This window comes from Chanodichthys erythropterus, chromosome 14, assembly GCF_024489055.1.
Source record: "Chanodichthys erythropterus isolate Z2021 chromosome 14, ASM2448905v1, whole genome shotgun sequence".
NCBI classification, from domain to species: domain Eukaryota; kingdom Metazoa; phylum Chordata; class Actinopteri; order Cypriniformes; family Xenocyprididae; genus Chanodichthys; species Chanodichthys erythropterus.
This window is the reverse complement of record NC_090234.1, coordinates 29,697,717-29,723,875: the sequence shown is the minus strand read 5'-3', so window position 1 is coordinate 29,723,875 and position 26,159 is coordinate 29,697,717. Positions and strand designations below refer to the sequence as shown.

At 34.9% G+C, this 26,159-nt stretch overlaps 1 protein-coding gene across 4 annotated transcripts in view; it reads right to left on the bottom strand.

Moving 5' to 3' along the window:
- uggt2 (UDP-glucose glycoprotein glucosyltransferase 2) overlaps positions 1-26,159 on the bottom strand; it is a 35,331-nt gene that overhangs the window by 5,955 nt on the left and 3,217 nt on the right. For all 4 annotated transcript variants that reach the window (XM_067409007.1, XM_067409008.1, XM_067409006.1 and 1 more), the window contains exons 8-34: positions 25,598-25,670; positions 25,337-25,437; positions 24,208-24,307; positions 23,604-23,664; positions 23,070-23,161; positions 22,767-22,920; positions 22,386-22,505; positions 21,985-22,070; positions 21,454-21,589; positions 21,023-21,154; positions 20,603-20,767; positions 20,344-20,467; positions 20,078-20,176; positions 19,649-19,743; positions 18,191-18,400; positions 15,831-15,962; positions 14,589-14,716; positions 14,392-14,487; positions 13,787-13,889; positions 12,966-13,045; positions 9,866-10,055; positions 9,393-9,551; positions 9,094-9,179; positions 6,437-6,521; positions 6,237-6,319; positions 3,825-3,920; positions 2,793-2,877 (exon numbers count right to left, since the gene is read on the bottom strand). In XM_067409007.1, the coding sequence (XP_067265108.1) occupies positions 2,793-2,877; positions 3,825-3,920; positions 6,237-6,319; positions 6,437-6,521; positions 9,094-9,179; positions 9,393-9,551; positions 9,866-10,055; positions 12,966-13,045; positions 13,787-13,889; positions 14,392-14,487; positions 14,589-14,716; positions 15,831-15,962; positions 18,191-18,400; positions 19,649-19,743; positions 20,078-20,176; positions 20,344-20,467; positions 20,603-20,767; positions 21,023-21,154; positions 21,454-21,589; positions 21,985-22,070; positions 22,386-22,505; positions 22,767-22,920; positions 23,070-23,161; positions 23,604-23,664; positions 24,208-24,307; positions 25,337-25,437; positions 25,598-25,670 (3,071 nt within the window). The remainder of the gene's footprint in view (positions 1-2,792; positions 2,878-3,824; positions 3,921-6,236; positions 6,320-6,436; positions 6,522-9,093; positions 9,180-9,392; positions 9,552-9,865; positions 10,056-12,965; positions 13,046-13,786; positions 13,890-14,391; positions 14,488-14,588; positions 14,717-15,830; positions 15,963-18,190; positions 18,401-19,648; positions 19,744-20,077; positions 20,177-20,343; positions 20,468-20,602; positions 20,768-21,022; positions 21,155-21,453; positions 21,590-21,984; positions 22,071-22,385; positions 22,506-22,766; positions 22,921-23,069; positions 23,162-23,603; positions 23,665-24,207; positions 24,308-25,336; positions 25,438-25,597; positions 25,671-26,159) is intronic.

Sequence of the window (26,159 nt, the reverse complement as noted above, 5' to 3'; positions counted from 1 at the left end):
AATAATTTTTCAATATCATCTGTATTTTAAGCTTTAATGAATATACACTATACTTCAAAGTTTCAAAGGGGAGCAATCATTTATTGCTCTTCTGATAGTCGTATCATAGTAGTGTCTATAAAAATATATACAAATCTTGATTCTCCAGACCAAATCTGTTCATTAAATTCAGAAAACTAAATTTCTCATTTAGGCAGCAACATAATCTTGCAGGCTTTGAGGGAGGACCACAACCTTGGTATGTTGTTCAGGGTTGCTCAAATAAATAAGAATGTTGTTGGCATAAAGGCTTATCTTCTCTTATTCGCCTTTAATATTAAGGCCCTGTTTGTCCACATTTTCTCTGATTTATTGTGCTAGAGGTTCGATAAATAATGCAAATATAGATGGGATAATAGTCTGGGATAGATAACCATTTTTAATAATGCAGTGGGGGCCGAATATAATGTTTTAATACATTTTTATAAATTCTTACTTGAAACCGAACCTGTGTAGCACTTGATATAAGTATAGCCAAGTCAAAAGCCTTCTCTGCATCTAGGCTAAAGAGGACTGCACTTATTTGTTTTGAGTAATAAGACTCATTATCTGAAGTGTATGTCTAATATTGTCATGGGTTTGACTGTTTTGTATAAACCCTGTCTGATCCAAGTCTATTAATTCAGGTACAACTGTTTCTAATCTTTTTTTGCCAGGATTGATGTATTCAATTTGTAATCTACATTGAGTACTGAGATGGGTCTATATGAACTACATTCTTTCCTTGTTTATATATCACAGATATGATAGCCTCACGCCATGACTGAGGGAGCTCTCCCTCTTTAAGTGTGTGGTTAAAAGATCTAAGAAGTAGGGAGATTAATTTAGTGCGGAAAATTTAATACCATTCAGACGGGAATCCGTCTTTTCTAGGAGAAAAAAAAGAATTTTTTCCCTGTAAAAAGAATTTCTTATATTCTTCACTATATTTTTGTTCTGTGTTTGCAAAGGTACCAGTCTAGAAGTTTAATGGCTCTAGGGCCAGTTTAATAGAATTTAATGATTTTTACCTGTTTTTCTACATCATCTTCATATTATTTTCATTTCTTCTCTCACAGTCTTTATTTTATACAGCAAATGCGAGTTGTCTTTGCGCCTGTGTTGATCTTCCAGACCTTAAAGTTTTTTTTAGCAATTCCCGCAGCTTCTTTGGTTTCTCTTTTTTTCTGCAAGGAAGTCAAAATAATGTTTTCCCCATATAACAGCCTTAAAGCATCCAATAATACATGAGGTGAAACCTCTCCATTATCATTTTCCTGTAGATAGTGGTTTAATTCTGTTTCAGCCGTTCTTGCACTGTTGTATTGTTTACTATTCCTGTGTTTAGATGCCAGATTCTATTTTTTTACATTACCGAAATATAATTTAAAATAAACTCCAGCGGGATCTGATATATCCCCGCCTCCAATATTACAATCTTTAACGCAGTTCAGATTTTATTTAAATGAAAAACAAAAAATCTATCCTGGACTATACTGAGTGGGGGGCCAAGTAATATGTATATTGTTTATCTTTAGGGTTTAACCCCCTCCAGACTTCAATAAGGAATAACTCTTTTAGAAATTTCAGCACCATTAAAACCTGTGAAGTTGCTTTTGTGTTAGACAGGTCCAGTTTTTGGGTTGGAGATGGATATTTAAGTCTCCTTCACATATCAGTGTACCATATGTTTTTGAGGCTATCATCTGTAATATTTTTCTAAAAAAAAAAAAAAAAATCCCACTGTCAGGAGCATAGATATTAAATAAAGTAACCAATGTATTCTTTGTCTTTAATTTCAGATATAAACTTTTACGAAGTGGGTATCAAGATAGCTACTCTGTGTTTTCTACCATATCCATGTAATAGAATAAATGATATATTTTAAATGAATAATTTTTTTTAATGCTCCATATTTGACCAATGTGTTTCTTTCCAGAATATAATATTTGTTCTCTCCCTCTTTAAGAGACATTACCTTGTATTCCTGATATGTCTCATACTTTTATATATTTACAGAAGGTACCCATGAGAGTTAGAAGCATAGGCTTCTGTTCTGCTCATGGTTTAACATTTGAAAATGAAATCAAATATTTGAATGAAATTAAATATTAAATATTTTGTAAATATTGTAATTTTACAGTTGTACCATAAAATAAAATTATTATCATCATTATTACTATTATCATATTTTCTTCTACATTTTATTCTACAGTGAAATATTATAATAGTAATATTTCTTATTTTCTTTAATATTTTATTTACTAATAATAATAATAATAATTATTATTATTATTATTATAAAAACAATGATAATTATTGTGGTTTTTATTTTAGTCATATTAACATATAATCACAAGATTTTTGGTCAAATTATGTACCACTACAAACAAGCACAAGAATTTATAAATAAATCTGAAATCTGACATCACACCAAGATCAAGGCATCACACACAAAACTTGCATCTCTTATAAAGTGAAAAAATAAATAAAAAAGGTTCATTAAAAAATCTGAAGCCATAAACTTTTTAAAGTTGGTCAAACCAGCAACTAGGTTCCTCAGAAATGTTTATTTGTAAGACTGATTAAAAATAAAAATATATAAAAATCTGTGATCCCCGACTCTCAAAAATATCTATTCATCCAATCAGATTTGTGTATGTGTAAGTGTGTGTGTGTGTGTGTGCGCATGTATATGTGTACAAAATTCATTTGTCAGTCAATGGATGGCCAAGTGAGAGCCTATAGCATGCTGGGAATTGTAGCAGTCTTACCTTGAATGAGGGGGAGAGGTAGTTTTTGAGGAACCAGAACTTGACAGGGGTTGCTGTGTGTTGAAGGACAGACAGCATCATTATTCTATAAGGGGAAAAAGGGGAAGCAGAAGAAACATGAGGAGCTAAAGACAACACTGACATAGTCGCAGTGGTGGCGCTAGGCCGGGGCTTGCTGGGACTATAGCCACGCATAAATTTGCACAGCACCGGCACAGCCCCTCAAGGATTTCATAATAATTTTCCTGTTTTTTACTCCCAGCATCACTTTTATTTAAAAAAAAAAAAAAAAATCATTAAAATTCTAAAGAAAAAAAAAATTAAAAAAAGTTTAATAAATGTTTTAATGTGCCTAGTTGTATTAACAATTGTCTTGATTGGGGGAGGAGTCAATTAGGCCATGCTCAGGTGCTGTGTGCATTAGTGAACATATTAAGCTCCTCATCAACAGCCATCATAATGGAGCATTATTAAATATCAAGCAAAAGACTGCAGACATCTCAAAATACAACAGAAGATAACAACAGACATATTGTCCTCTTGTAATCTGCAATTGGTGACTAGCTACTCTAGTGGCTTAAGCCCTTGATTACTGTCGAAAGCACATCAACATTATAAACGTCAAATAATATAGATTTTTAATATTAAATCTTGCCCATTGTTTGCCCTAGCCTAGTGCTGATGAAAAAACATAGAAGGTTGTTTTCAATCTAAACATAATGCTTTAAACAGTCATCTTGACCGTTGCACCTTGTGCTGCTCTTTCAGTTCCTCACGCAGCGATTATATCAAATCATGACACCCTGCTCTTTTCCATTTTGTTCACAATTTTTAAAGCATTAGCTCACTGCAGTTTCAAAGGCCTGGTTTGAAGGTAAAATCGAAAATTAAATGCAATAAATGCACAATATTGAAGTTATTAAATGTACTTAAATTTCCTAGCACCCCCTTTTGAACTGTTAAGCCCCATTTTTAGCACCACCAAGTTGAGTTGCCACTGCGTGGTTGTGTTCAAACAAGCAGTGATCCTACCTCAAGAAGCGCTCATATAAATGTCCAGAGGCCACTGAGAAAATGTTAAGAACGTCTTTCTTCTTGTCGCCATCATCCACACTTGGCCCACCAAAGCTGCAAGACACCCAAAAGCACATTTATCTCTCAAACTTAGTTTGGGGTTAGTTTTCAGTTGAAGTCTCTTATACTCATCCAAGTCTGCATCAATTTATTTGATCAAAAATACAGTAAAAAATTTATTCCTGTGATGGAAAAGCTGAATTTTTCTGCAGTCATTTCTCCAGTCTTTAGTGTGTGTCACATGATCCTTCAGAAAATATGCTGATTTGGTGCTGAAGAAACATTTCTTATTATTATCAATGTTGAAATCAGTTGTGCTGCTTAATATTTTGTGGTAACCATGATATTTATTTTTTCAGGATTCTTTGATGAATAAACATTTAAAAATAACAGCATTTCTTTAAAATAGAAATCTTTTGTAACATTATGTATTTAATGTCAGTTTTGATCGATTTAATGCATACTTGCTCAATAAAAAACAAATTTATTTGCCAATCCACTGGCAGAGTTGTGGATATTGCAAAAGAAAAAAAGAAGAAGAAGAAGTAGAAGAAGAAGAAAAAAAAAACCCCCTACTCAGTAGGAGGAAAAAATAAACAGGTTTAATCGTTAAACAGCTTGGTTCTTCAAATTAATAAACAGATCTTACTAAAGTTAAAAAAGTTGAGCATATTATCATTGCTGACTGACAAAGCCCAATTTACTGTATGAATGTCACTGAATTAGTTAACAAAATATCAAACCAAAGTAAGTGACATCGACAAACAAATGATGCTAAACCTTTTCTCAGCACTAACTTCTGTTGGTTCAGCTTACTAGGTTATAGAATAACTAGAGATTCTTTTAATAAGTTGATGACAAAGAACACAGATTTCGCAAACAGTTTGCTGATCTATTAAGAAACTCACAGTATGCATGTTCTGAGGAGGTTCAGAGACTCCTGAAGATCTCAATTTCAAACATTGCCACAAAATAAAACAAGTGCCATCTGTAGCTTTCCACAACCTCCCTAGCCAAGATCTCACCTACTGCTGCCTCTGCACAGATATTCACATTAGAGCATTTTTTTTAATAAATAGCAAGCATCACACCTTAGGAACATTTCGGTCCCCCGTTTCCAAACCACATACTTTAAAATATAAATAATAAATAAATAAATAAATAAAAAGGCGAGACAAGATTTGTTAAATCAAGTGAAGTGGAGGTGATGTAACACTGCTGAGACAAGGTGGAATTTCCAAACAACCTGGCAAACTATTTCTGAATGTGGAGAACGATAGGTGTGAAAATCAAGTTGAGGAGAAACTCAATGAAAAAGATAGATCACCGCTTACAAACTGAAATTCTGCTGTGTCACTTGCTGACGCAACAAAATGTGAGAAAGAGAAGTAAGAGAATTAAAAGTATAGATTAAGTTCCCTACCTTTTCTCCAAAGAACTCCACACACTTCACAAAGACAGCAATGAGCAAAGGAGACAGATCATAAAACGTCATCAACAGAGCTGTTAGTTAAAATGCAAACCCCCTGCACAAACACTACCGTTCAAAGGTTTGGGGTCAGTATGATTTTTTTTTTTAAAGAAATTAATATTTTTATTCAGCAATGACACATTAATTGTTCAACAGTGAAAGGAAAGACATGTTACAAAAGATTTCCATTTCAAATAAATGCTTGATATTCATCACAGAGCCCCAAATAAAATGATTTAGTTTCCACTAAAATATTAAGCAGCATAACTGTTTTCAAAATTAGTATTAATAAGAACAACAAATCAGCATATCAGAAGAATGATTTCTGAAGGATCATGTGACATCAAAGACTGGAGGTAGTGGTGCTGAAAGTTCCTTGCATCACTTTGCCATCACAGGAATAAATAGAAAACAGTTATTTTAATTTGTAACAATATTTTTCACAATTTTACTATTTTACTGTATTTTTGATCAAATAAATGCAGCCTGGTAAATATTAAAACCATAACATTTTAAAATTTTACCAACCCCAAACTTTTGAATTGTAATGTGTGTGTATTTACATAGTCAAAGGCAGGCCTACCCAGGATCTGCACACTGATTATGGGAGATTCTGCAGAATGGACTTGATTAACGTGTCCATTATCAAAATTAGCCAAAACATATTTACTAAAAAAAAACACACAAAATATATTTATAGATAATGACAGAAGCTTGTTGATTCAAATTCTGTAGAAATCTGCAGCCACAGACTCTACGCAGGCCTAGCCGTATGCAAAGATCTTGCACTCTCTTTTTCTGTGAATGTGATATTTTTATGACTTTAGAAAAACAAAGTGTTGTTCAACTCTGGATTTTAAAGATGTGATCCTAAATTTGATTAAAAAAATCAGACTCACCTGGTTATTGAGTCCCAAAGGCCTTTTGATTCGGTTTCTTCACTTAATAGGTCCTCATTGAGTTTGTCAGGCTTTTTCTGGACCTAATATTTGAACAGATGTTACGTTTTCATTAGTCCCTTCAGCGAGTGTTTTATATGGAGGCACAGTCTGTAAATGCTTGTTAATAGATTGCGAGTACTACAGACTACAACACTTACTCTAACTTTGATGATCTTGCTGTGGAAGCTGTTGAGCACCACAATGACATCACCAGCATCGGCAGGAGAGTCCGTTCCATCATGCCTGAAACATACACAACACCATATAAACACAAATAAACAGCCTATATCTACACTCCCTGAAGGAAATACCAGCGCTCACAACACAGCAAATAAATCTATAAAGCTTACTTTATCTACAAAAAGTTTGAATAGAGTCCATAGGTTTTGCAGTTTGAGTTGAATTAGTTTTTTTTATTGAGTTGCAGAGTTACAGCCTAAGAATCAACTTGGCACCATGCCATCAAATTTGTTGATGCATTATTTGAGAATGGTTTGGTCAATCAAAAAGCTTTTAATAACTTTTTGCCAGCATGGTTTGAAGATGATCTGAGCCAATTCTGGTGAAAATCGGACCATGATCTAGCAGGAGTTTGAAAAAGTAAGTTTTTACAGAAATTCAAAATGGCAGACAGAAAGTTCAACCGAATATGGCATAATTGGTATCACTGTTCTTGGTATGACTATCAAGACCAGTTTCATGAAAACAGGCTAAATTAAATCAAAAGCTATTAGCATTTATTGAAATTGCATTATGAATTCTGACCACAAGGTGGCCAGAACCACTGTTTCCGAAACTTGAATACTTTGAGGGAATGGTCGCGATCACACAAACCGAGTTTATAATACGCTAATGTGTTCATAAAATACAGCAATTTATGACAAAATTCAAATTGGCCGATGCCCATAATGGCCGATATATGGGAAAACTGGGTGTCATTCGACTTGGTATGCTGCACTGAAGCAAAGCAAAAGCAAAAAATAGCCATCTCCTGACCAGTAGGTGGCACTGTGATGAAACGCTGCATGTAGCATCAGGTCATGCTTGTGATAACATGTACTATGTTTGGTCTGAATATGAATATAACTTTTAATAACTTTTTGCCAGCATGGCCTGAAGATGATGCAAGACAATTTTGGAGAAGATTGTTTTGAAAAAGTAAGTTTTTCAGAAAATTAAAAATAGAAACATTTTTATGTCGGAAAATGAAGTCATAGGCTGCAATTGAATCACTATTGGACAGTTGGTGGCGCAATACGGATTGAGTTAGAGACTCAAAATGAGTGTCTGCTTTCCAAAATGACTGTGGTTAATGTTCAGACTGTCCTCTATCCGTGTGCCAAATTTCACAACTTTTTACCATACAGTTCTACGGGCTGCCATAGTCTTCAAGAGTGGAAGAAAAAGAAGAAGAAGAAGATGATGACAACCAAATATACAGATGATCTACAATGAGGATAAGATAAACAGAAGAACAGCAATAACAAGAACAACAGAGGGGAAGAAAACAATGAACACATCAAAGATGACAACGAACAATAAGGACAAATGTAATAAAACTGACAAAGAAAAACAATATTAAAGAGAACAAGAGGACAAAGGAAAAGGATGAAAAGGAAAAGGGACGAGAAGAACAACAATACGGATGAGAAAACGATGAAGATGATGAAGAACAAGTAGTAGAGTAGAACTCTTGAGGAATACCAATAGAGTGCTGCCTTGCAATCACTGTAATTATTCAGATTTCTCACTAATGTCTCACAATTCAATACTGGGATTATTTTGAGCGTTTCTTTTGTCAAGGTTCTCCTGTCTCAGTGAGAAGTTGTGATGACATTAAAAGCATGATAAATGTCCAGTTATACAGGACACAGAGTGCTGTTAGCTTCAGCATCCTAAATGAAACCCTGGATCCATTAGGCTGCACTTTCTCAGAGCAGGATATCAGTGAATTACACACTGAAGGAACACTGCCTTCCCATTCATTTAGCAGTCAGCAGTGTGTGTGTGAGATACTTTTTTTCCTCTCTCACACACTCTCTTTCTCTCTGTTGGTTTCTTTGTGTGCCAGACCCTAGACTGTATGAATAATCGCACTAGCAGTGTGAAAAATGACATTGCTTTCTAACTTTAACCTGCATGAATGGGGTATAAATTTTACTGTCTCCCATAATTCTAGAAGAATAACTTTCCTTAAAGAACGACTAAAACATGCACAATCTGAAAAAGGAATTCAAATTAAGGATAAGCATTTTGGAGAGTTTTATGTTTGTAGTTGGCAGTTTCTTTTTGCCCTTTATTTTGGATATCATCTCTATTCCTGGTAAAGCATATCGCTAACAAATCCAAAATGACAAGGTTGTCTCCCAGGCAATGCATGTACTTCCTTTCATGCTATTGATTTTATATCATGTGGAAACAAGCCAGGCAAATGTACACTACCATTCAAAAGTTTGGGGTTAATACGTTTTTTTTTTTTTGTAAGAAATTATTACCTTTATTCAGCAAGGACGCATTAACTTGATCAAAAGTGACAGCAAAGACATTTAATGTTTACAAAAGATTTCTATTTTTCCCTCAGTTTTCTCCATTACAGGAATAAATTACATTTTATACTAGAAAACAATATGATAGTAATCTTTCAAACATAATATTAATATGATATCATATTAATCATATTTAGTGACAGTAATTTTTGATCAAACAAATGTAACCTTGGCAAGCATAAGAGACTTCTTTCAAAAACATTAACAAATCTTACAGACACTAAACTTTTGAATGGCAGTATGTAAATCCACAAAGAGAAAACACTCACGCCTGTATTTGATAGATGTCCTCTGAGCGGCCCTCACGCAGCCTCAGGATCCATGCGCCGGGGTTGGCCTTCAACTGGAAATAGCCCTGTACAATGCAGTGGGTTAGTTTTTGCTTTAGTGTTCCGCAGAAGAAATAGTCATACAGGTTTGGATTGGCATGAGTTTGAGTAAATCATGAGAGAATTCTCATTTGGGGTCCATATAACACTTACCACACTAGGAAAATTCCTTTAAGAGATTTAACAAATGAAAAATACAATATATATTTGGAAAAAGCCAAGAAGAGGGACAAACTCACCAGGTTGGCCATCACGATGGTGTCATGCATTAGAGGTTCCTGTCTCATGCCCAATGTAAACTGAAGACCTCTGGGAGGCTGGCCTGTGGACAGGTCAAAACAGTGGCCCTCCAACAGCAGATACTCAAGCTCATACTCTGCATTCACTACACTGCTGATCTGATGAACAAAGTAAGAGAGAAGATCTGTTATACTGACACTAAACAACTCTTGCTAGAGAGGCCTGGCTGAGAATGACTCAATCAGGTAAAAGTAACAAATAAAGTTTTTAGTAAAACATGAATGAACAAAATACTTGGTGCATCTTTAAAAGAGCTTCTGAGCAAATGCATCTATGTATCAAAAAATGTGAACATTTCAAAGCACTACTGTGGCTATTGTGCAGTACGAAATACAAAAAAACAAAACAAAACAACAACAACAACAAAAAAACACCTGATCAAGTGTACAAATACTGAACTCAGAGTTCATACCTCCTGTAGGTGGATGTTGTCTAGATCATATGGGCTCCTGACCGCCTCTACCATCCAGCTCTCTGGGGTGATCATATTAAGAGTAAGCAGAGGGGATTCTGGGATTTCAGTAAAGCGAGCCACAGGGCCAGGGGAAAGGGAGTTGTTGCCAAAGAAGGAAACATCTGGCTCCAAAACATATCGATAGAAGCTGCCAAAAAAAACAAAGGAAAAGTATAAGACATCAATTGTAAAATAAACTGGTGGTCTGTTGTAATTTCTCCTTTTAAAGGGATAGTTAACCCAAAAATGAAAATTCTATCATCATTGAAGTTGTTCAAAATCTGTATAATTTTCTTTGTTCTGTTGAACACAAATGAAGATATTTTGAAAAATGTGGGAAACTGAACAGTTTTGGGGCACCATTGACTTCCATGGTAGTTTTTTTCCTACTATGGAAGTCAGTGGTGCCCCAAAGTGGCATGTTTACAAACTTTCTTAAAAATATCTTCCTTTGTGTTCAACAGAACAAAGACATTTATACAGATTTGAAACAACTTGAAGGTGAGTAAATGATGACAGAATTTTTAATTTTTGGGTGAACTATCCCTTTAAGGTGGGAATAGCTATCCTACGACAAAATATTTTCAATATACTTATAATCCTGACCTTTTTTTAGAGATTTAAATCAAATAATGTTTGAAAATGAAATTTTTTTACATGGTATTAAAGAGAGTATAGGTTAACAAATTCACAGTCATTGATTCTTGTTTACATTACTCCACCCACAATATTAACAACAGTTTTTTAAAATATATTTTTAGTTTAGCTTTTAGACTGCAGCATGAAGTCACAACAATTTCTCTCATTGTATCACACAAATTTCTATGAAATGCAGGTGTTTTAAATCAGTGCAGTTTTTACTTGAATATATTTTTTATATATTACTTTTTTATACCTTAGCACTTAAAACAATCATTCATGGAATATGTCAAATGTAGAGATCAGTGGCTATCAAGCTCCAAAAAAAAAAAATAAAAAAATAAAAAAATAAATAAATAAATGAATAAAATCATTTATGCTTCCAACCTGGTGCATTTTCCCCAATAGGTACTGTAATTGGCAGACAAAAAAAAATGCATTGTCAGGGTTCCCACTCTTTTTCAGCGATCATTTCCCAGGACTTTTCCAGGACATTTTCAATTTTATTATGGCAGGAATAAAAGACAAGGATCATGCCCTAAAGTAATATATTGCTCTCCAAGTCTTTAAAGGCATACAGTTTATTGCCATGACGAAGGATTAGTTCACTTTCAAATTAAAATTTCCTGATAATTTACTCACCCCCATGCCATCCAAGATGTTCATGTCTTCCTTTCTTCGGTTGAAAAGAAATTAAGGTTTTTGATGAAAACATTCCAGTATTATTGTCCTTATAGTGGACTTCAATGGAGTCCCAACGGTTGAAGGTCAAAATTACAGTTTACTGCGATCCCAGATGAGGAATAAGGGTCTTATCTAGAGAAATCGCTCATTTTCTAAAAAAAAAAAAACAAAAAAAACAAAAAAAAAAGTATACATTTTAATCATAAATGCTCATCTTGAACTAGCTCTCTTCTTCTTCTCTATTAGAATTACAGCAGTGTCTACACTGCCGTAATTCTAATAGAGAAGAAGAAGAAGAAGAAGAGAGCTAGTTCAAGATGAGCATTTATTGTTAAAACTTAAATTTTTTTTTTTTTTTTTAAATGAGCGATTTCTCTAGATAAGACCCTTATTCCTCGTCTGGGATCATGTAGAACACTTTGAAGCTGCACTGAAACTGTAATTTTGACCTTCAACCGTTTGGGCTCCATTGAAGTCCACTATGTGGAGAAAAATCCTGGAATGTTTTCATCAAAAACCTTAATTAATAAAAACTTAATTTCTTTTCAACTGAAGAATGAAAGACATGAACATCTTGGATGACATGAGGGTGAGTAAATTATCAGGAAATTTTAATTTGAAAGTGAACTAATCCTTTAACTATAAAATAATTTTTTAATATGAGCTCTTAATCATACATTATGACAAATTGTTCTTGTTACCAGTGTCCTTTTCATAGCAAAAAATATTGGAATATTTGTTTAGCTATTTGAAAATAAAAAATATTACTCAAAGACAAAGTCGATGAACAACAAAGACATCCACAACATGTAATAGAATATGTGGCAGGTGTATTAGTCTGCATTTATGCAATGCACACATCTATTTTGACATTATAATCTTCTGTCCTGTCCAATGCTGGTTATCACCATGTCAATCAATATAATTTTGGACTCAATCCCGCATTTAAATAAGTTCGTCATTCCCAAAACTTTGCAGTGTGTATACTTAGCAGCATGAAAAAGCATTTTTTTTTTCAAATTGCAAATGGGTTATATACAGATTTTCCCTTTTTAATCACTGCAGCTGTCAATCACTTCAGCGGAAACTCACAAAGTTCTGCACTGTTGTGAAAACTCCTGTTATAATCAATGAAGCTAGCTACACTGCACAATTAATCTCTTATTGACCTTATATTGCATAAAAATTATTAGTTAGCAAGTTACTGAATTAGGTAGCTGCTTACCAATTACTATTTACTGCATGCATTTGAGCAGTTAATAGAATTAGCTAACTGCTGCAAGTGGCAACACAAAACTAAATATCATCATTGAAAATACTACTCTCGTGTCAAAACTCAGCATTCCTGAACATCACACTTTCTGCAACTAACAGTAATTGTTTTTGGCCAGTGACAAACTCTTTGTTCTCAGCTGAAGAACTTTCTAAAAAATAATTTTCAAGGACAACAACAAGATTTTCCAGGAAATTTTACATTTTCTCTAATTTTCCATGAATTTTCCAGGTTTTCAAGGTTTTCCAGGACGAGTGGGAACCCGGATTGTATTGAAAACCCCACTTTTCAATCACTCTGATTTCACATTAACCATTTTAACAAATCAAATACTGAAAAGAAAAACAAAACAAAACAAGGTGATATCTGCAGAACAGCACTAGGCTGTTGTATGAATGTGTGTGTGCATGCGTGCGTCCCCCAACATTCTGAGTTGAAGTTTAATTAAGCTTTTGCTCTCACCTCTTCAGGGGCATCTCAGACAGCTTGGCTCGACAGTTCATGAACACCTGCACTTTCATATTGACAACTTGACCAAGCACCTGCAGCACACACAGAGGAGACGGCCTGGTTATTACCCACTCACACAATCAAAAACAACAGGATTCAGGAGGGAAGGCAAAGGTCACGCTCCACAGAACCTCATACAGATGAGCCAATCGTGCTCATTTCAAGTTCTTTATGACTTTAGAGGACGTAATACAATGGTTATGTATATAAAAAAATCTCTTTAAAGATCGGCAGACCAGAGCAAAATACTGAAAAACCAATACGAGGGTTTACATGAAATGATTCCTGTAGCCCAATAAGTAGAGCATGGAGCCAGCAACAAGTCAAGAGAATGCATGAACTGATTACATGTATACCTCGAATACATAAAACTAAAATATAATGTAAAGAGAATGCTGCACTTAGTTGAAGAAATCTAAAATTGTTTTTTTTTTTTAATTGTTTTCATAGTGATTCCAAGGGCAAATTTCCATTTTCATGCCTGGAACTAATAATGGGAATTAACAGATTTCAACAAATCAACAAAAAAACATTGTAATTTAAAAGAGTCTCAATGGAAGAATCAGATTTCTGAAACATCAAGTGCCACTACTTTTCTCATATGAAACAGTTATTATCTAGTAACACTTGTTGTCCAGTTGTTGTTGTTGTTGTAGACGCAGGACATACTATGACTATATTAAAAAGTGAAAGCACACGTCTCTCAGCTGAATCACAGCACACGCATGCTTGAGGAATGATAAGCTCTTAGATGTGAGCAAAGTTGTACGCACAGCCAATAAAGGAGCCAGCTTCTGTGCATCCCTGGTGAGAGGATCCACAATGGCAACCACATCATAGAACACCTCATCTTCACGCTGTGCCAGTTGAAGAACACTGTTGAAAGACACATCTGGTCAGCTTGATACATTAGTAGTGAAAGTAAGTGTTGCATTAATGAGAAAAATTGAAGTAGAGGTTTTGTAACCGATATTGCAAAAGGATTACTTCAGTGTCACAAGTAGGTGTGAATAGCATAAATAATGACAAGAGGTTGCTCATAGCCATGGCAACCCAGTTAGGTGGCGGGGGTGGGGTGTTTGGATATGTAGCTGACTCACACTTTCATTGAGTTGTCTGACCAATTTGGACAGACAACTTGCTATTTAAATTCATGTTAGGATGATTCATTGAAAAAAAAAAAAAAAAAAAGATATGATAGCAGATACCACAATTACTGAGATACTTATACAGCTCATATATGCAATGTGTTATTTTCTCTGTTTTGCAGTCATAAAAGCAGCAAGAGGGTCTGGTGTAATGTATCATTTGCTTTTCAAAATGTAGAAACTCAACTGAAACACTGTACAGAAAATCTTTAGCTTTAGCAGTACTGCACCTGTGTTTGTCCTTCAGAAATCTGATGTCTTTTCTGGCCTCTCCTTTCGGTGATGCAGAGAGGAGAGCGTCTACTTTCATGATTAGATCACTGGCCCTGTAAAGAGAAATAACAGGATTTAGTTTTCCTCTCACAAACTAATAATTTTACATCTACAGACATATCGGCTTGGGAAGAAAAACAAAAACAGGGCATACTTTTGGGAATTCAAGTTCATCTGCTTGATCTTGGATTTAATCTTTTCTGCTGAACTTTGCAGTGTGATCTTCTCTAGCAGATGAAAATCTTCCACACTGAACTCTTCTTCATCCAGCAGGCCCAGGATCTAGTGAAGACATTAATCACATAGTTACAATTGTCAGTTCAGGGGCACATCACATGCCATGGCTCCAAATTGTCAGTGCACGTGCGCTTACCACCTCAAGAACCCACATTAATCCCCCATATCCATATGAGAGAGACAGTCATTTATATTCATGCCAATGGCAAACCATTTTTAAAGCTAATCAAAGCAAGGCCAACTGCCAGATTGTCATTCTGGCTTTTAATATCAATGTGTTTTCACCCTGAAATTACTCTTGATTTTTTTAACACACAATATGAATGTTAACCAGTTTTCCATTACTTGCTAATTTGTTTCACATCTTTTCATTTTTCATTTGGCTAGCAGACCGTCATTTTTCAGAGCAAAACTGTTACATTTACCCTTTTTCAGTTTAAAGCCAATTAAGCTCCAGCTAAAAGAAATTAATTATAAATACTATTATAAAAAATATAATATGAATATATTTATATATAAAATACTACTGTAATATTATAGCGTTTTATTTAAAACTGTTAATAAAGGTGACAATGAACATTTCTTATGTATTTATTCAATGATTTTGTAGCTGATATAAAAAATTTAAAATTGTACATAAAATTGTATCTTGTTTTATAATACATAATACAAAACCAAAGAAAAAAAAAAAAAGAGCAGAAATTATGCAACCATAGCTCTTTCAAGCTGAGAATAAATTCTAGGGATCACTTTAGTGTGCTGGAGAATGATGGGACGTGTCACTGCGGCCCGCTTTGTGCTTGTCTGTCAACAAAGACTCTGCTGAGAAAGCACAGCAATATGACAGTTCGGTGGTTCCATGTGACCTGTGACCCCTGCAGCAGAGGTTGCTGAGTGGACACTGGTGAATTACCACCATGCTTCATCTCTCTCCTTCTCTCCTCACAGGTTAGGACAGGCCAAGTAAACGGCTTAATACTGAGTCAACAAAACGAGTGGCCCTTGTGAGGGACCAACTGGTAAGACCTTATGGTTCAGACTATTTATCATCCAGATCAGCAGTCTGTACCGTAGGTCATTAGGCTATAAATTATTTCATAACTCCCATGGAAATTGTCTTGAGGAGCCTAAAGGAGGAGGGGGTGTTTGTAAATCTCACCCTGCCGTTGCTGACCACAGCTCCTTGTCCACCTTTCAGCTTCAGAACTTCCTTACAGTACTTCTGCTGGCTGTGCAGGAAGTGCACCTCCATCGTGTTGAACTTCTTCTCAAAGGCATCATGGTCCAAACCCTACAGGAGATCATACACATTTAACACTTAAATACCTTGAAAAGGTGACGCACATTCATTAATGTGGAGCATAATTTTCAGGAGCCATTACTCCAGTCTTCAGTGTCACAAGATCCTTCAGGATTGATTCATTCTAATACACTTAAACATTTCTTAATAATAATAATAATAATAATAATATGTTGATTATATGTATATATAACTAGCATAATAATAATATGTATATATAATCATTGTATATATAATATATAAGATTATATGTATATATAATCATCCATAACAATGAAGATTCTCTCTCTCTCATTATATATATATATATATATATATTTTATATATATATATATATATATATATATATATATATATATATATATATATATATATATATATATATATATATATATATATATATATATATATATATATATATATATATATATATATATATATATATATATATATATATATATATATATATATATGAGAGAGAGAGTGAGAGAGAATCTTCATTGTTATGGAATAAGGAATAATTCTTTTTGGAATAAATATTTTCCTAAATTAATTCACACCAACAATATAAGGGGTCGAATCATGTGCGACCTCAGGTTTGGACCGGTTTGAACTGTGTAGTAAAAAATGTGGAAAGAACAAATTGATTGGCTCATTAATTTGTTTTTTGATTACACTGCAGTGAGGAAGTTGTCAATCAATGAGTTATTGACAACTAAAGGGGGCACATTTGTGCAAGTGCAGTGTTGCCATTGGTGAACGTGTAGCGCTAATCAATCATTAAACATTTTCATTTATCAGACTTGTAATGAAAAAATGGCTTCAGTGCTGATAACAAATCTCGGGTGTATGAGAGGCAGAGTCATATTATTAGTGTTTCCAACATTTGGCCCTTATGAAAAGGAAGGAAATGCTAATATCAGCACAACACCTTTCCCTTCCATCCAATAATAGAGCCATTACAGGTCTCAGGCACAAGCTCTCAGGGAACCAAAAAACTCTCTCTCCAACCATTTTCAACTAATAAAACTCAGGAATAGTGGGTTGGATGGAACACATTCTCTTATCTTATAAGTTACGATGGAAATAGAGGGAGCAGGAGGAAGAGAGACAATGAAATAAGAAGACAGAAAGAACCCCCCCCAAAAAAAAACTCTCATTGTGCCTGACAGACAAATCAATCTTTCTGAGAATTGCAATACTCTGTCAATAAGACCCTAGATTCCAGTTGTGGTTATACAAGGTGTAGGGCAGCCATTCCCAGAAACACAGTTGTCTGTAAGAAAATTACATGTGGTTGAGTGGTTTCCATTGGATGTGGCGATGGGTGAAGGCACGATGGAAAAGAAGAAAGGCCTTGCTTGTGTCATTTTATCTTGGTGATGACAGGAGGAAACAATAAAAACAGTATTTGATGTCAGGTGCTTTAATAGAGACAAGCGTTCTAGATGGTAGTGGGTAGACTGCAAGTGGGATGACACAAGCTACTACATGGTAAGAAAATGCTTTAAAAGGAAAGCAATAAGCCACAAGAAGCAGTGCATTACTATATTTTTTAACAATTAAAGGGTGCTGAAGCTTTATATAAAAGAGTTTTATATTATTGCTATGGTGCACCGTATCCGTATCATATTGGTTAATGCACGATATTTGAGATTATTTTTGTTTTATTTAATCAGTACCGATAGATATAGAATATCGGTTGATATTGGATATTTAATTTTCTATGCACATTTCCCTTGTTTTTACATTGTTGTTTGCCGTTTTTCTAGAAAAATCTGGAAACACAAATGAGTTAAGGCTCATACTGCTTTCCCCCCACATATAGAAGAGAGAAACATCTGTAGTGCATGTTAAAATATGTCTTAACAACTAGTCATTCAATTTGATTTCATACACACTGCGTAAAATTTTTGTAAATGCAGTTGTAACTACCTGTGTTTTTTGGGAGTTAATTTGGTTGCTACTCTCATAAATTACTGAACAGTGTGTGTGTACAGAATAGGATTAAGCACTAAAATGTGAATTGACAACAGGATTTAGCTGAAGTGTGTACATGGCCATTGTCTGTCAACTGAACTCAAGTAACATAAATTAACAGGAAAAAGAAAAAAGACAGAGAGGCTAGAAAAGAACAGGTCTGTAAGATAAATCCAACTCAAAACTGCTCTACACATAATTCCCCATTACCCAGACACAGTATTTCACACTCCACTGACCTGTTTAAGTAAGTGTTTAATCTTGGTGCCTTGTTTGAGGAGCTCAACATTTTCTTCTTTGAGGAGTTTTAGGGTGAAGTCAAGCGTGTTCTTGATGCTTTGGGTGAGGAGAGAAGCCCAGATGGCTCGGTACAGACCGCTGTTGTCCTCCATGGGTTTTCCACTGGGGTTATTGATCACCCCAATACGACAGCTGGAGCTGCTGGATTTCTGTGGATCAGAGACTCTCTTGAAAAGGAGATGACAGCAAACCAGTAACATTAACTATGTCATTCTGAAAGTTGTGAAAGATCTGGGTCAGATTACTTAAAGGGTTAGTTCACCCAAAAATGAAAATTCTGTCATTTATTACTTACCCTCATGCCGTTCCACACCCGTAAGACCTTCGTTAATCTTCAGAACGCAAATTAAGATATTTTTGTTGAAATCCGATGGCTCCGTGAGGCCTGCATAGGGAGCAATGACATTTCCTCTTTCAAGATCCATAAAGGTACTAAAATCATATTTAACATATTTGCACCAAAAAAACAAAATAACGACTTATTTAGTGATGGCCGATTTCAAAACACTGCTTCATGAAGCATCGGAGCATAAATGAATCAGTGTATCGAATCATGATTCAGATCGCGTGTCAAACTGTCAACGGCTGAAATCACGTGACTTTGGCGCTCTGAACAGCAGATTCGACCCAATGATTAATTTATGATCCGATGCTTCATGAAGCAGTGTTTTGAAATCGGCCATCACTAAATAAGTCGTTATTTATTTTTTTTTTGGCGCACCAAAAATATTCTCGTCGCTTTATAATATTAATATTGAACCACTGTACTCACATGAACCGATTTAAATATGTTTTTAGTACCTTTATGGATCTTGAGAGAGGAAATGTCATTGCTCCCTGTGGAGGCCTCACGGAGCCATCGGATTTCAACTAAAATATCTTAATTTGTGTTCTGAAGGTGAACAAAGGTCTTACCGGTGTGGAACGGCATGAGGGTGAATATTAAATGACATAATTTTCATTTTTGGGTGAACTAACCCTTTAATGGAAAAGCAAAGATCATCATACACAGATTTTGTGAGTAAGACTTTTGTTAAAGTCATTCCTAAAAGACTATTGTTAACGTTCAGCTATATAAAACATGAAAACATATTTGTGAACTCAAAGAATGATTTGAGAGATTAACTAGATTAATATCTGGGTTGTGATACAATAACACAGTAATTTGTAAAATGTATAGTTATTCAAAACTTTGATTACATATGTAATATGTAAGAAAATATATATAAAAATTGGGCCATTACCACTGAATTTTGTTCATCAACCAGCACCACAAGAATGCTTTCAAAGATTAATTGCTGTCAGATTAATTACTAAGATGCACGTGTGCCTCTGCTCTCTGAAGATGTGATTCCTGTGGATACAACTAATTGGAAATAAAAACTGCAGTAGTTCACCATATGTTTCAAGGCGTTCCGGAGCAACTGCCTCCCAGAGAGGTGTTCAATATCTGCTACAATCCATACGGTCACTCCATACAATACCTCCTCCTCTACGAGAGAAGAAAAAAATGTTTAAGAATAATGCTTTTTAGTAAAACACAGTTTGGATAGTTTTTTAACTAAAAAAAATCTACTTGTAAGGTGTGTTACATTATTGAAAGTATCATTATTAAATCAACATGCAATGTTAATTATACTAGCAGTACTGGCAGTGCATTGTCAAACAGTTCACTGCTGGCCACAAGTATGGTACGCTACTACTTTATAAAATAGAGCAATCTGAATAAAAAAAATAAAAACAAAAACACATTATAAACTACAAAATTGCCCCATCAAAATAAATAAATAAATAAAAAAAAACGATATGAAAAAGACATGACTCACCATCTCTGGTGAAATACTTCATTCTCTTAGAGACAACTGCAGTTTTATCTCTGGAGTCCAAGTATGAGAACATAGTTGTGTCATCCCAGTCATCGGCAACTATTTGTTTAATTATAACCAAAATTATTAAGGCAGTTGATAAGGAACATTGAGAAGACATTGGTAATGATATGTTGATATGCAGTGTGATTGTGACAGTGATGATGGAGAGGTGAATACAATTAATATTGACATTGGATTGGGTCAAATGATCATTAAAGGGCCACCTGGTGAGGCAGTGAAATCCAGATATCGTCTCTCAGAGTTCAGAATCAGAGGGTTGATACGGGGAACTACATTGGCCTGCTCCATCAGGAAATCCACCACATCAACACTCTCAGTGAGTTGACCCTGTATATGACAGGAATCTCCTTAGACATATGCACAGTCAGAAGAGCCTTCACTGCCTTTGTGCCAGATTTGAAAACAATTAACTTAAAGAAAATCAGTAAAAGTAATATTTGGCAAGCAAAAACGATACTGCACCATAAAGACAGATCTCTGGAAGAAGTTGGTAGTTTCCATGATTCTCTGCAGAAGAATCGTCTCCAGCTCCTCTGGGTCCATCTCCTCAATACTGAGTGGAACACCATTGAACAAACCCACTGGTAGGGCGCCTAATCCACTCTTCCTGTAAAACACTCCTCCGGCCTGAAAAAACACATAATATCAAACATTCATAAAGACAGGACATCTGGGTTTCAAAATAAAGTCTCATGTCCATGTGCCTAGGAATGTTCAATAAGCAGCATTTTATATTTACCAATGCTATGACACATGCACTGAAATTATTTTATACATAATTCTCTGCAAATGAATCTTGGACATTTTAACAGAAAAAGTACCTACTGCAGTTACACCTGGCATGTTTGTAATAGAGCACATAACACTATGTAGTAGCATTACCTTTCTGTTGTCATCATAGTTTGAATCCACTCCAAGAATTCTGGCAGCATTTGCTTTTGGAAATTTCTTTTTCAAATATGCAGTTATTGTATCCACAGAAAGAGTCTCCCCAACTTCCACCCTGTTATATATCTGCATGTGACAAAAAAAACTCACTAGTATATAATGGCCAAAATTGTGCACTACATTGACTGAACACTGTCATTCAGTCTCATGAGGAGAGGAGTCTAAAGACTCTGGATATCCTTCCTTCCAGTCTATAAAACGTACATTTTGAACAAAAAACCTGTGTGTTATAACTGAATATATCTGTTATAGTAAATAATATGGACCAAGCTTTCAAATATGACAGTTAATGTGAAGGAGAACCCTAAAGTAACATTTAAGTCATTTTAATTTAATAAAGTCACAGCAAACACAAAGATACTCACTGACACCATGGACGTGAAAGCCTGTGTTTCGTCATACTCCTCTGAGATGTAGTTTAACAGCCTAAAGAGAGCAACGCCTGCATCCAAATATCCATCCACTTTATCATCTGCACTGACAACCAGTACAAACCCAATCCTAAGAGACATATACATAAGTGCATATTAAATCTGACATAAAATCTCAACTACAATCAACATACCAACAAACATAAATGAACAGTACCAAAGGGCCCATGATAATATAGTAAGGTTTGTTTGATGAATGTTAAGTAGGGATAATGTCAGCAGCTTATTACACAGTTACTTACCAAATAGATAAGTAAAAAAATATTGATTTGAGTTGAAATTATATTTGATAAGTAAGAAACCATAAAGTGATAAGAAACTAACACAACTATGTAAAGAATTGCCTGTGACAATGGTCCATTATACAGTTAATTATATCAGAATCACATATTTCAGAGTCATGTAATAAAAAAAAAATTAAGGCTCAGGTAAAATGTATTAAATGCTATTATTGAGTACACATACCTGAGGGGAATGTTATGTTTGTAAAAGAGTTCTGCTAATTTGACCAGCTCAATGCTCTCTTCTTGTGTTGGGTCAAGAAACAAAACCTGCAAACAGTAAAGAAAAAATTTAAAAATGGTTTTCAAATGATCACAAAACAATAACAGTACTTTTTTTTTTGTTTTAGCTTTTATTCTAAAGACAATTTAATGAACATTATTTACTATGATAATCTGATCGATTCCTGCATCATACACATCAGAAAGCTCACAAATTGGAATCAGAATGAACAAATTCACAAAAAAACAAGTCTGCTGCAGTCCTAAAAAAAGGGGGCAATCAGGCGATAAACATCCCTGCATAAAGCTGTGCAGCTAGATTTAGACTTGGACTATAATCAACTCACAGACAATTTGACTCACCAGGTTAAAGAAGTTACGGCGTATTTGTCGAATAACACCAGGAAATGTTGCTCTGAGGAGCTCCTGGACACTTGAGGGCCAGTGACGATACATGGAGTCCTTCTCAATATCATTAACCCACTAGAAACCAGACAACAACAGGCATTTGTTAAATTGTTAAAGTCTTCATGTGAACAGTAAACACTTATTTTTTTCAGCAGCTTGGGTTCCAGAGGTATTTTTCCATCTATTTTCTGCATTATAAAAAAAAAGTAAACAAACCAACCAAGAAAACATTCTTCTTACTTCTAAAAACCAATTTCGCTATACAGACTTCGAGTACCATTTACTTCCAAAACTCATTTGAGCTCTATAACTAAACTCAAATAATTATTGTCTCACCATAATGGATGAGTGGCGGATGTCCAGAGCGTAGCTGTCCTCTACAGTGGTTGATGTTGGTATATGCAGGAACTTACTAATGCTGCTTCCTCTGATGCCAAGGTTATGAAGACCTTCGAGGATCTTAGCCTCACCTCTGAGAATGTCCAAGATGCTACAGAGCAATTGAGAATTAACATATGTACAGTATGTGATTAACACACATAAAACATGTTGGGGAATGTTAGTGGTGCCAATTAAACACTACAAGTTTGAACAGCACACAGAAACCAGTTGGTAGATAGTTGTGTACTACGATGATACCTGAAAGGGTTATGAATGTCCAGGTCAACATGTATTCCGTTTATGAAAAGACTGGCATCTCCAGGATGGATCCCCATTGACTCACTCAGCCTCTGCAAGGTAAATATCAGGTCAGATGAAGACAGCTATACCATGACCTTGAATTCAGTGGGCTTTAGTGGCATTTGTCCAAAGCAGCTTCCTGTTTACACATCACAGGTTCAGTCCCTCTGAAGTAACCTGGGTTTGGGTGTATTGATCAAGGGTCATGGCTCACTGCTTATGGGGCTTGAATCAGCAAAACTTACCCATTAAGCTACACTACAACTTTATGGACTTCATTTTCAGTTTTTTATTATGGACATATGATATGCTGAAACATTCCTAAAATAATGGATGTAATGTAATGGATTTATCATCTGAGAGACTCAAGACACTCCTGAGTGTGGACCCATTTCATTTTCTAAAAATAAATCAGAAAATTTGGGGTCCATTTGGCTACGCTTAAAACTTTTTTTACAGTGCTCATCAGAAAAGTTGTTGAAAAAACCTTACCTTTTGGTTATCTTCTATTTCTTTTTTCATGTTCTGGTTTATGGCCACTCTTGTCAGTGATCTGTGGGGACAGTAAAACATGTACAGTGAGTATCAGCTCTAGCCAACATCCCAGAACAGTCATAAAAACCCATTTTAATCTCAGAAAATCTGTTCTCTCTTAGATGCCATATCGGCTATGCTGACAAACAGTAAACCACAGTAAGTCTGACTCAGCAAATTCTGAACACTGCACATAAAGCTGTCTAGAATAGCAGTGAAGGAAAGTCACAGTCACGCATTAAAAATGACCTACACATAATGCATATGCATGCATTCTGTGCCGTTACACATGCAAAACTGCATAGTGGAATATTCTACAACAATAACTGTTACAGATACTACTAGATGTAAGCATTGTCAAAAATTATTTAAAAACAATGTTCAATTATTGGACTCATTAAAGATGACTCCTTTAAAATGCAACCATTTGTTGAAATATATTGTCTATATATATTCTTCTAATATATACTAATATATTCTTCTTTTTGAGTTCTGATGGAGGGTATTGTAACAAAGGTAATGGTTTCTGCCTAGGATTCTCTGAGACACCAAGAGTTTTTACCTTGCTCTGCTGGGGAAATTTTGACTGAGGTCTTGCATCAATTTGAGAGAATCAAACTTTGGCACAGTCATGATCCGAGAAGCCGCCTGGAAACTGAGGTCTATTGGAAAGACAGAGAAGGCATTTTAAAATCTTTTTTAAAGGACACAATAACTAATAAATAATGTCTGCAATGTAAGATTTAGTTAAAACTATTTATAATTAAAATATAAATATAAATGGTTGACTTAAACATAAACATTGTTACTTAAACTACTTTTTTTGTTTTTAAGCATCTAAAGTTGTTCTCTTTTATGCAATTACACTGAATGGGGACAGGAGCTTTTGAGCTTCACAATGCGAAGGCATCATAAAAATATCATAAAAGCAGTCCATATGACGTATCGAATTTTGAGTCATGCCCCCAAAAAAGTCTGCCCTAACTCTTCATGCATTCATATAAAAGCAGTGATTCTTGATTTGAAAATCTGAGATTATCATTGAATAATTAATAATAATTGAGCTCCATTATTAAAATTAATTACAACTGTAATAATTACAATAATTAAGATCCATTGTTACGGCATTCTTTTTGTGTTACATGAGAAAAAGATCATCATACAGGTTTGGAACAACATCAGGATGAGTACAATGTCAATGTATGTTTGATGAGTGAAAATATTAGTTTTAAACTAGTCTAAATAGTCTGGAAAAAAAGCTAAAAAAACAAAAACAAAAAAACAAATAATTCACCGGATATTACAATTCCACTCCAAAGTTATTACAAAATCAACCGACCGTTTCAATATCCATCATGGAGAGCTCTTCACATCAATAAAATAAATTGCTTCATTTATCCATCAGCACAAAACTAATACAGCTCTTATTTAGCCATTTTTGCTGGAGATCTCACAGTGCAAAACTGAACTTGGCTGTGGACATGAGCATCTGTTCAGAAGTCTGAACAGGAGTAGGACAGATCGCTGCAGCAAGCAAAGGGTACAAACTGCAACCTTTCCACTGCTTCCCAATTTATCAAGTGGACAGTTCTCTCCAGGAACCATGTGGATCGGTTAAATCTCACTGGGTGACGCAGCACAGAGTTTAGAACACCATAAGAGAGTGCCATCAATAACAGAAGCCAGCCCACCTTGGAGCTCCCACACTTTGAGAGGAGTCATGTCATTGGTGCTCTCCAGTAGATGCTTCCTCAGCTCTCCAAGTTCCTCTTGAAGCTCTGGGTGAGACTTTCTGAAGGTGAAGGTGGACACTGTTCACATAATGTGCACTACAGCACTTACCAAAAGTGCCATGGTACTTTTTTGTGAAAAAGCACAATGCAACACAATATTCATTTTGATCTCTGGCTAGATATGAAGATACGAGAGAAAAACAAAATCTGAGTGCTTACTTCAATTTCCCAAATAGAAATCCTTGGACTTCATCATTTTCATCCTCATTGTCAGAGGTGACTGATTTGGATTCTACAAAGAAATGCAATTCATTCTTTTCAATATTGGTAGCTACTTTTGATTTTAGCTAATGACTTTTTCAAATAAGTAGCTGCACTACCTAAATGTTTGGGGTCGGAATGATTGTTCATTTTTTTTTTTTTTTGGAGGTTCTTATGTTCACCAAGGCTGTATTTATTTAATAAAATCAGAAATCATTCTAATATGCTGATTTGGTGCTCAAGAAACATTTCTTATTATTATCAATGTTGAAAAAACAGTTGTGCTGCTTAATATTTTGAGGAAACAGTGATAGATTTTTTTCTTTTGATGAATAGAAAGTACAAAAGAAGGGCATGTGAATTATAAATATTTTGTAACAATGCAAAAGTCTTTACTGTCACTTTTGATTAATGAGTCCTTGCTGGGTAAAAATAAATAAATTTCTTCTCAAAAAATTCTTACTGACCCCAAACTTTTGAGCTGTAGTGTAGTTTGTCAAGCTACTCATAATTTAAAGCC